We start from the raw sequence: 12,136 nt of genomic DNA, 5'->3' as shown, positions 1-12,136 counted from the left end.
GGAGGAGAAGTGAGCCCACTTCAAGAAAGATGTGGAAATATCGGTCAGTGTTCAAAGTAAGGCCATAAAAATAGTTCAGGAGCTGGAAAACAAAGCCTTATGATAGCAGGTTCAAGGGGCTCAATTCACTTCAGCTAAGAAAAGAGAGCTCATCTTATAACCTTAGAAACACAGAATCATAGGAAGTTAGGGCTGGAAGGGACCTCAGGAGGTCATCTAGTCCAACTCCCTGCTCAAAGCAGGACCAGCCCCAACTAGATCATCCCAGCCAACGCTTTGTCTAGCCAGGTTTTGAAAGCCTCCAAGGATGGAGCTTCCACCACCACTCTGGCAACCTCCTCCAGTGTTTTACTACTGTCCTAGTGAGAAAATTCTTCCTAATAATTGACCTAAACTTCCCTTGCTGAAACTTGAGACTGTTGTTCCTTGTTCTGTCATCTGCCACCACTGAGATCAGTCTAGCTCCATCATCTTTCACTTTTGAACTGTCCTTCATGTACTTGAAGGCTGTTATTAAGTCTCTTCTCAGTCTTCTCTTGTGCAGACTAAATAAGCCTGTTACCCTAATCTTCCTTCATAAGTCATGTGTCCCAGCCCCCTCACCATTTTTCTTGTCCTCCTCTAGACTCTCTCCAATTTGTCCATGTCCCTTCTGTAGTGGGGTGTCCAAAACTGAACACAGTACTCCAGATGTGGCCTCACCAGTGCTGAATAGAGGAGAATAAATCACTTCCCTTGATCTTCTGGCAACAAACCTACCAATGCAGCCCAGTATGCTGTTAGCCTTCTCGGCAACAAGGGCACACTTCTGGCTCATATTCAGCTTATTGTCCACTGTAACCCCCAGGTCATCTTCTGCAGAGCTGCTGCCCAGCCAGTCAGCCCCCAGCCTGTACCAGCACATGAGATTGCCCTGTCCTAAGTGCAGGACTTTGCACTTGTCCTTGTTGAACCTCACAAGATTCCTTTTGGCTGAATCCTCCAATTTGTCTAGGTCACTCTAAATCCTAGCCCTACCCTCCAGCATATCTACTACTCCCCTCAACTTGGTGTCATCTGCAAACTTCCTGAGGGTGCACATTATGCCATCTTCCAGGTCTGAACAAACCCAGTCCCAGACCTGACCCCTGAGGTGCTCCACTTGATACTGGCTGCCAACACGACATCGAGCTACTAATTACTACCTACTGAGCCTGATGCTCAGCCAGTTTTCTATCTACCTTATAGTCCATTCATTCAGCCCATACTTCCCTAGCTTGCCTGGGAGAATGTTGTGGGAGACCATATCAAAAGTCCTGCTAAAATCAAGGTACACCACATCCACCAGTCTCCCCGGATCCACAGAGCTGTCATCTCATCCTAGAAGGCAATCAGGTGGGTCCAGTCTAACTCATGGCACTTCACTTAGAGTGCCATGAGTTAGAGCATCCCCCTGACCCAACAGACCTGTTGTTACGTCTCAGCTCTGTATTCTTGGGGAACCCTGGTACAGGATGCAGTCTGTCTGACTCACAAAGGACTCACCCCCCTCCCCTCCTCTACCTAAACGAAACTGATTAAGATGCAGTGAGAGACGCACCTAAGACCCTCACCAGATAAGGGTGACGAGTGAATCAACTGCCCTAGGTCTCATTTACATGAGAGATGGAAAACAGAAAGCCTGAAGCAGAGACTGCAGTGAATTCTGGGACCAGAGAAGCAGGAGAGCGCTGCATGATGGGGAATCTGTGCTTCCAATGTTAATCAACCCATGTTCACACACACCCAGCTCAGCATTTATCAGACCAGTTCTAATCTGGATTTGCTAAGGACTTTTCCCCCCCAGACACACACACACAGCTCTAAGTTTAATAGGCATCTCGGGCCGTACATTCCCCGGTCCCACTATGGGAGGCCTATTTAAACTTGATTGACTAAAACTCGGTTGCCGGGTTAGGGAATGCTGAGGCAAGAGACCGAGTCAGAGGGGGTATGGGCAACATTTGAACAATGGTTAAGGGTTCATCACAGCATCCAGCCTGCTGGAGCCCTAATCCCAGGTGTTGTCATATCTTTCCCGAGACGACTGGTGGGAGTCCTCTCCACAAAAGGTTATGAGCACCCCAATAATTGTTTTAAGTCTGTTAAAAGACTATAGTAAGATCTGGAAAAGTCATGCTAAGCTGAGGCTTGTGCACAACAAGTAAAAATCCAAAATCCTGATGCTGCAAGCTATCTATTGTTCCTGAAGAAACCATGAGATATCCCATCAGTATATCTGCCACCCATAGGAATTTCAAGCTGGCTCCCAAGTATTTGGGTTACTCCCTAATCTTAAGTGTTTCCTGATTATCAATCAGTTTCCTGAGATGGTCCAAACCAGATAACCCCTTGTCAATAGAAAAGACAATGATTTACACTACTGAGGGTGCTTCGAAGCAGCTGAACTGAGGGTATAAAAATCTGTAAGTGTGTGTGCTGCAGGAAAAGGAAAGAAGAGGAAAAGGAAGGAAAAGAAGTAGAAGCAGGAGGAAAGAAGGAGAAGAAGAAAACCCCTGTGCTGACACCATCCCCTGTCGTTCTTGGGACGCTGGAAGAACAGATCATCTCTCCCTTCAAGGACTGTGCTACAGACTGTGCCTGTCAGCTTTGCAGCCTGAGTACCGTGGACTAGGTGAGATCCCAGCGTTCTCTGTCTTCTTTCTAGGCATAAACTTCTGAACCTGAACTGTATCAGTTAAGCTTGAGCTAAGTTTCCCCAAATACTTAGTGAAACCAGGGTAGTGTTGTCATTGTTTGTGTTTGTTTTTCTTTTGCATGTCTATTACTACTAGTACTATTATATATTTCATATATTATATATGAAATATATATTATTATATATTTTATATATTTCATATATATATTTTATTGCTTAGCAATAAATAACTTTTATAGTCAAACTGGTAGTAACTGGGTATATTTTTCCTTCTCTGCTTCTCTTTCCTCCCGTGCTCTGCAGCAACGCTTCTTTTACCTAAGCTAAAGATCCCTGTGAAGCCCAAATTATTGTGGGGTCTGCTCATCAAGAGGCCAAAGATTGGGACGTGCTGAGTTTGAAACACATAAGGGGATCAGCTTGTACAGGCTGATTGACCCAGTTTGACTCAGATGTGCCCTTATGAACTGAATGCTGGCCCATGAGGGCGTCAGCTGGCCACCTAGCTGGATTCAGAGGGATTCTGTTTACCTGTGTGCTTGTGTCTGACTGTATTTTATTGTTGCTTTTATGAACTGATTCTTGGCATATGAGGGTGTCAGCCTGTCCATGCTGATCAGCCCGGCCAGGTCAGGCGTGTCACGTTAATTTGTGTGTGTTTGTGTGTATGACTGATTTGGTGACTGGAGGAACCCAGTCCCATTGAGATTGAGTCCTGCAAGATAGCTCCACTGGGGGTGAGGGCTTGCAGAAGGGAGAAATACAGCTCCGTATAGTAACACAAGCAGCACATTGACAGAATCACCAAGACCCTAGAAACTATCCCTAATAAATGAGCACACCCCAAAGTAATGGGCAAATTTACTAACACTTGTCTGTAGTTCCCTGGATCCTCCTTTTTCCCTTGCTTAAATATGGGCACCTTGCATGAACACTTTTCACATGGAAAAGATGTGTGATAGTTCAGGACTTGTCAGTGTTACAGTGATGCAACAAACAAGATACAATGACTAGAAATTGAAAAAACAAGTTGGTTCTTGAAATTAAGTGCAATATGCTAGCAGTGAGGATACACAAACACTGGAACGTCCAAAGGGAAGTGGCAGGCTCATCATCATCTGGAGGCTAAACTGAGAATAAAGTGTTTATCAAAATGATCACTTAAATCCAGCTTCTAGACAAAACTCTAGGCAGACAAGGATCTTTGGGTAAATCTGATATCTTTCATTACATAACTCAAAATTCTACACACTCAGGAAGCCAAGGTAAATGGTCTTAGTGATGTCTAACATGACTCTATATGAATCTTAAGCCCCCTTGTTCATTATCTCCCTTCATAGGCCATGGAGAAAACAGGAATCTCAGTCTCTCAAGCCCCTGACAAATCCTTGCAGCTCCAGCAGAGAAAATGTCCCCAGCTTATGGGATATGCACCCCTTGGTTTGCAAAACCTTATAGATCCTTGTTTACATGGAAATAAAGTGCTTACTGTTGTCAATTCCTGGAAAAAAAAACCAAAAAAACCCCCAACATGCTTCCCACAGACAATCAATCAGATATATAAAATAGAAAAAAGATTTTATACAAGAAGCCTAGGTCATACAAGAAATAGTAGCTATTAGATCTGAACACAGAATTTAGGCAAGTGAAATTAAAAAAAAAAAATCTCACCTTCCTTTTCTAATTTAGAATCAGGACTCAGATTTCTTCAACTGGTTTCCCCAACCAGCAGTCCTGTTAGCCATCATCAAATCATCTTAGCTTTCCCGAACTTTGTTAACTTCTCTACAAAAATACCGAGTCTTGCCACTTTCCTGGCTAATAAATAGGCATACCAACACTAGGTGTGTACTGTAGCTTGGTAGACCTGACTTCAGTGGCGCAAGCAGTGGCAGGTAGGCAGGCAGCAGGAGAATCAAGTGGCCTGGCCCTTGCCACCTTGTCCCAACACCACCACTTGTCTCTCAACTGCCTCCCCCCACCCAATTCCTTCACCCCCTGATGCCTACCCCCCTGCCATTTGACCCCTGCTCCCACACTCGCATCTTGTCCTCATTACCTTGCACCCCTCCAATCTGTCCCATCCCCCCCCAGTTGGCCCTCCTTATTACTTGTCCCTCTCCTACCTGCCCTCCCACGCCTTCCCTTCACCTGGTGACCTATATTGTTCAAAACAAGAAATCTGTCTATGCAGATTATCCCCAACAGCAAAATTAAGAGGACCATTCAGTGCTTAATTTTAAAACCAGCCCTAAAAGTCAGCCAAGCCAGTCACTCCAGCGAGACAATATACCTGTCTCCAGTACACTATGATGCCAAACCTAAAACACCACTAAGTCTTGCAGGTGTAAACACAGCCTACATTAAATCAGGGAAGTGAAACTGCATTATTTGGTACAGTTTTGAAGAAACCTTGTATTTACAGGGATATGAAATAAGTTTCTAAGAAAGAACTAAGGAGTGACTATGTAGGTCTTGGTTTTCAAACCATTTTTGATACAGGACATTAAGGAGCTGAAATGATTTGTATTATGTTCTAAACACCTTAAAGTGTATAAATGAAGACAAATGTAAGGATGTTGAGCCATTAATGGCTAAGTAGCTAAGATGTGGACCCTGAATTTATTACAGTGTTTCAATAAAATAGATTGAATTTCTTTTTGAGACCCAGTCTTGAACGCAATTACACAAAAGTCCACAATTAGGAACTGCTATTTCTATCATACCACACCATTTTTATCGCACCTTTTTAAAACCAGCTCTAACAAAAGGTAAACAAGGAGGTTGACGTTTTTAGACTACATATGAGAAAGGCCCCCCTGGAAACCAAATCCAACGAAGATCCACTTATGCTGTCTTTCTGCGGGGCCACACTCCTTGCTTTGTTTGTCAAACATTTATGAAGGTGAACAGAGATCCGAGTAAACTGTAATCCGAGAAACCATCTGTTTTCTGGTCTCCCTCGATTTTCTGCTCTGCCTTAAGTACAATCAGAACTACCCTGTTCACAGCTGGGATAACAGAACAAAATCTAGGTAGGTATTAGAATCATAGAAAATTAGGGTTGAAAAGGACCTCAGGAGGTCATCTAGTTCAACTCCCTGCTCAAGGCAGACCATCCGCAACTAGATCATCCCAGCCAAAGTTTTGTCTAGCCAGGCTTTAAAAACCTCCAAGGATGAAGATTCTACCACCTCTCTGGGTAACCTGTTCAGTGCTTTACTACTCTCCTAGTAAGAAAATTCTTTGTACCATCTAACCTAAACTTCTCTTGCTGCAACTTAAGACCATTACTGCTTGTTCTGTCATTTGCCACCACTAAGAACAGTCTAGCTCCAACAGGTATTCAGGAACCAAGTCAAATCCTTTCTTGCCAGGGACTGGCACATCTGGTCTTACCTCCAACACCTCAAGTCTGTCACAATATTTCTTCAGCTCGTAAAAGATATAGCAAAAAGGTGCCTTCATTTGACATTAAGATGTGTGCAAGACTGATACCAACTTTCCACAAGTCTGAATTTGAGCCACTGAACCCAGATAAGGGTTTTCTCAAGCTACAATTGTTGAAATACACTTATCTACACTTTAATGATCAGCCCTTTTTGGCCATAACTTACAAAAGGAGATTCTCTTGGAATTGTAACCTACTGATCTTCACTGCACATGTAAAGGAAGGGAAGGGAAGAGATGGTCTGCTACCCTAGGATCTCGCTTACATAAAGTTTCCACTAACAGCACAACAAGACTCATGAAAACAAGGAATATTTGCCTTGAAAACAAAACATAAGAGGGGGCTTGGTTATAAAGGGTTATAATAATGTAGACTGATCAAGCAGTCAGTGCCATTAGGAGCAAGTTAATTGAGAATCAACAATTAAAAAGTACTAATTTCATAAATGTATGGTCAATGTTCAAAATCCACAGATCAAATAATTAAGTCTGACCAAAGCACGAACTCAAATACTGGAACTGAATGTAGGAGTTGGATAATTTTATCAGAATAATCGTTGTAGCTGGACAATTTTTAAGGTTAACCAGCATTTCATGCTTCATGACAGAATCACTTGCAGTGCAAAGGAAAGGATTCTTAATGCCATTTCCATGCATACTGTACTGAATTAAACAGATTGGTGATATATATTTTAGACGAGCCTAAGTAAGTCACTTTTCATTTAAGCATGAGATAGCAGACACTATTTTGTTAGGCTTAACAGACCAGTAGGCCGATCCATTTTATGGCAAGTTTATGGGGAATGGGGCCTTTTTGACTGAGTCATATTTAAAATCATAAACGGAACCTTTACTTTTTCAATGCAATTAAAACAGCATTTTGGTAAGGAAACAAATTAGAGTACATTTACTCTTAGCTTGACAGGGTAACATCCACAAATGGAATCATATAGTATGTTTATACAGCCACATGATGCTGTAGTACACAGGCATCTGCATGCAGAGTTAGCAATAGTGAAGACATGGTGGTATGGCCTAACAATTAAAATGCAGGTCCTCTGGTGACCCCGAGTATACATGTTGTTTGCTAATTATTGCCAAAGCCCATATCATTGATTCTTGATTGCTGTTACCCCTCTATCTAAATTAAAAGGTACCATGGGAATGTATGCTTCCCATGCTACAGACCACCAAGGTAGCATGCTTCAGACCACATCTTCATTTGACTCCAAAGAAATATCCTGAGCCAGTGATAATCAGCCAGAGTGCTGCAACATGCTTGGGTAACCACAAGATCTTTATAAAAGTGTGCCCCATGGTAATATACATTATTAGTAGTGTTAAGTATACAAATATCTACATATGATTCACTAGATAAACCCAAAGATTTTAAGTAGGAATCTAGAGTGTCAAAAATATTCTGACTCGTTGTAGTCTCAGTTCTTTAAAACAGAAGAAGTGCTCTTTTATTTTTCTACGGTCAAGAAACAAGAGAAAGAAGAGCTGCCATTTTCAAAGGGGTGCCTCAGGTCAACAAGGGTGCCTTATAGCTAATGAAGTCAAGAGCCACTGCCCTACAAGGTACTGCATAAATCTGAAATCCACACATGCCTTTTCGCTATTATGTAATGATGTCATGTAAGATTAAGTGAGTCAACTTTTGTGCGCTTGGTTCTGAATTTGGTGTATGATTGTGTCAGGACAGAGCAAGGTTGTCACATTTTAAACAAAAATGTTGAAAAAGATTTAGACATTGACATCGCAAAGTGGAAATGCATAAACATACCATATCTATGAACTGCTTATTATGTACATTACAAAATGCATAAAGATTCTCAAGAGAGATCATTCTACATAGAATGTTTGAACTTATAAATACTATATTGTCAATACAGAACAATTCAACTTTTCAGGATTACTGAGAAAGCCGTTTAATGGGTCTCATCTGTCAGTTACAAACTAAAACCGTAGAAACAAAGTAAGCATCTACTTCTGCAGAGCAATCTAGTTATTACTGACACTATGAAAAGAATATTTGCTGTTGAGTGGCACAATACAGTACTTTATTAAAATCCTAAAATAAACAGGTGTCAATTAAAATTAAATCACTAGGCAAAAAAAAAAAAATACAACCTTTATAATCTTTGGCAAGTAATAGTAAGAAAAGTTACTCTGATGAGACAGGAAGAAGAAGAGAGGGGAAGGGAGGAGGAAGGGAGAGAGGGAGAGACCTACAAACAGCATCTCAAATTGATCGTGTAAAAATCAGACACAATTTTGATTAAGTTTCTCTGTGGCTTAGCCTCCATTTGTAAATTCTGCTTTCAGTGCAAGTTTTGATAACATTAAGTAAAAACAAACAAACAAACAAACAAACAACATGCAAAGTCACTAAATAAATGTGAACCAAAAATACAGAACCACTAAATTAGCAAACAACATGCTATGATGAATACAGAGCTCTATAGAAAAAAAAGCACGTAACTAAAGATTATTATACAACATATGCATAAAGGAACCATTCTACAAGTACAAGGGCAAACTAAATTCTGGCATTTCCTGACTTTCGAGTGACTGGCTCTACAACTTAAGCTATACTAAAATATTAAAGCATAAATCTCATAAAAGCACATGTAAAGCTTACTAAACAACATTACTATGGAATGTAGAGCCTTTTGATGAAAGTAAAATTCATTACACTGAAATTGTGCAAAAGAATATTATTAATCTAAATAACAGCTATAACTTCTAACACCTGATTATTTGAAAATTATATTTCAATAGACACAAAATTACCACTTGGAGTAAATGTGTTAGGAATGCATATGTCCATAACTGTTGATATGCATATACAATATATAAACCTGAGTGAGTCTTCTCTAAAACAATAGTTATGAACCAGCAAATTAAAATAGGTAGGCTAGCAGCCTTAAATCTACTCACTTTCAAGGAATGCCTAAAATGTACACATTACCCGTGTTCTTGCTAATTTTTTTTTTGAGGTTCTGTCATTTTTCCAATTTTTTAATGCTTCATCAATTGTTAACTTTATATAACATGCACAAATACTGCATAAGTACAAAATTAAACAAAATGAAAACTAGAAAACTTCTCTTCCTGGTCTTAGGCAATAGTATTAAGAATAGAAAATCCATGTACTTGACCAAAGGTTGTGTGCACACCCAAAAGATCAATTATAAAAAATCTATTTCTGAGTAAAAAGATCTAGATGAGAACACACAAAGCTTGGGTGTTAGAACCAGATGAGCTAGAGTGTTAGATTTGAGTGTTCCCGTCTATCTTAAACAAACTCCTTACGAAATATTTAGAAACTCAGTGAACATTCATTTTAAATATATGACAGCTAGGTAAACTCATTAGGTTTTATGTTAGCTTCTGTATATATTTGGAATAGAAGCATCTGAACTACTACACTAAGTGTTTGAAGTACACCCATCAGATTTACTTTCTGTAAACACTTCTTGTGCGTCCTGATGAAATACCTATTTCAAGGGCATGTTCTATTAAAATGGCAGGACTGATGTAACATTCTAGTAATAACAACTACATGCAACTCCAAATCTAACTTTTGTTTTGCACCTGCGCCTACCTACTGATTTTTAGAAGTGTTCTTAAGATAAATGACAACTTGAGATGAGTCAGCTAGTGCTTAGAATAATGTGAAATATGATACTGGATCACAATCTAATACATTATATACATGTTTACCTCCAGATCCTAACTGCTTGTAGAACCTGTATTCCAGGTGTAGCTGTGGTGCTCTAGACTTCATTGGCTCCTGATTTAAAAGAAAGAGATAGGGGTTAACATTTAAAGTAGATCAAGTTATCTTTGTTTCAATTTCTTAACTTTACTATCTCCCATTCTAATGCTCTCTAGCTCTCTCTCTCTCTCCTTTGCCAACAGCGGTATATTTTGAGTACAATAAGAAAAAAAAAATGGTAATGGCATCGATTTAACAGCCTACTGGATATTAGATAGTAGTCTGCATTACAGAATGTTATGTCACAGTTTAAAAAACAACAGCTGACACAAACTTAAAGCAAATAAATTAGGCAGCAAGAAGTTAGAGGTGCTGAAGGTCAGAAATGACAGATCTAAGGTTGCCCACACAACCTTAATTCAGTCCATTGTGCATTAATGAGCCTAGTGTTGGGGAGGATTGGGAATCACGCCATCATGAAATTAGACACACAAAAACATGGCACTATTAGGTTTGCTAGAATTAAGAATGCCTTTGCATGTCCCAACTTTTGAGTACTTGACTTTGCAATGTAAATAATATTTCATCTTAAGGATCTTTAAAATATGTTTTACTAAAACTTCTCTTAAAGTGTGTGTGTGTGTGTGTGTGTGTGTGTGTGTGTGTGTGTGTGTGTTATGTACAACTATTTTCCCACATTATGCATCAGGTTTGATTTCAACCCTAAGCCATCACTAAATTAACCCATACTTAGCTAAGAACCAAAATTACCTGCAACAGTCATCTCTGAAGAGTTATAGGAGTTGTGGGGCCTTCAGAGGGAGAATAACCTAAATAAACTGCATCCTTTTCTTCCCCTAGTGTCCTCATATGGAGGAAATATAATGAACTCAAAGCCCCATGGTATGATTCCAGGGGGCATTTCTAGGACATAAGGAGCAATGATTTGGCTCTTGTGGGGTGACAAGCACAAGACCCTTAATTCATCCTTCTCCTGCCTGCAGCTGCTCTGGCAGCTCTCAAGTCTTACCAGTATAGTATGGATGGCTGCTACTACTGCAGCAGCTTAACTGCATGAATTCAGTTATGTTGGAAGGCTGCCAAAGTTTTCCTGGGGAAGACAAGTGAGAGAAGGGAAATGGCCTTTTACTGGCCTGTGCCTCAGCAAAAGCTGAACGGCATTTCATGACAAAGAAAATACACTTCCCTAGCTCCAGGGCATTCCCCCTACCGAACATCTAAACACTGCTGCAAAGAGAAGAGCGAGAGCTTCTGGAAGGAAAGGTCACAAGAATAATTTATAATTGAAGTGTTAAACAACCAATTCTCTTTGGGCTGCCATAAGCTTCCCCCTTTGATTTACTTGTTCTGGAATAGTATCAAGTAGTTACCACCTCAAGCTTTTTGCTTTTTATATATTATTCAAGGTAAAAGACAAGGGGCATTTTCCTTTAAGCAATTATTGTTCCTTATCTCAAAATTGAGCTTTGCTTTTTTGTATACACTACTCAAAAAACAAGCAGAAGCAAGCCAACAGTTGCGACAATCCTTTAGAATTGAAACAGAAAATCCTTTGGAACCTTGTAGAATTTATAAAGGTGTGAAGTTACCTTTCCTGAATTCTTCAGAAGTCATCTTTCATTTTTAGGTTAGTTTTGAGCCCATGAGAAAATACAATTTGTATAATCTTTTCTCCTATGCCTGAAAAGGGGTGTTTGTGTCCAAAAGCTTGCAAATAAAGAATTTTTTTGCAAAAATCTAGTTGGTCTAATAAAAGATATCACCTCTACAAATTCTGATTCCAACTTAATCTCTGTTACCCAAGAGCCTTGTTACATGGTAATTTTGGGTGGCTTCTGGAGGTCTTAACCCAGGGGTGGGCAAAATATGGCCCACAGGCCGAATCCGTCACGCAAGGCCATTCTATCCAGCCTGCAGGACCCCTAAAAAATTTAGAAAATGAATATTCATCTTCCCTTGGTTCCTGTCAAAAATGACAGGAACCAAGGGCAGTAGGACCCAGGGGAAGCCCAATGGGCTCCCACAACAGCAGGACCCACCCAGCCCCGCCCCTGCAGCTGGGGCTTCTGGCCTGGGACTACATGGCTGCTCTGCGCCAGAACCGCAGGTAAGGAGGAAGTGGGGGAGGGCCGGGGAGGACCCTGGGCAGGGGAGGAGCCCGAGGAAAAGTGGCCCAGGGAAAAGCTGAGCACAGGCAGGGGGAAAACAGTCCCTCGCCTGCCCTGTGACCAGTGCCCTGCGCTGCAGCCGCTTGCAGCCCCCCT

The 12,136-nt window shown here is 40.7% G+C and overlaps 1 protein-coding gene across 7 annotated transcripts in view; it reads right to left on the bottom strand.

Moving 5' to 3' along the window:
• CSNK1G3 (casein kinase 1 gamma 3) overlaps window positions 1–12,136 on the bottom strand; it is a 145,418-nt gene that overhangs the window by 81,939 nt on the left and 51,343 nt on the right. For all 7 annotated transcript variants that reach the window (XM_025200395.1, XM_006020714.3, XM_025200398.1 and 4 more), the window contains one exon: window positions 9,857–9,926. In XM_025200395.1, coding sequence (XP_025056180.1) covers window positions 9,857–9,926 — 70 coding nt within the window. The remainder of the gene's footprint in view (window positions 1–9,856; window positions 9,927–12,136) is intronic.

Source organism: Alligator sinensis, unplaced genomic scaffold, assembly GCF_000455745.1.
Source record: "Alligator sinensis unplaced genomic scaffold, ASM45574v1 scaffold227_1, whole genome shotgun sequence".
Classification (NCBI taxonomy): Eukaryota; Metazoa; Chordata; order Crocodylia; family Alligatoridae; genus Alligator; species Alligator sinensis.
The sequence above is the reverse complement of the archived record's forward strand: the minus strand, read 5'-3'. Positions and strand labels throughout refer to the sequence as shown.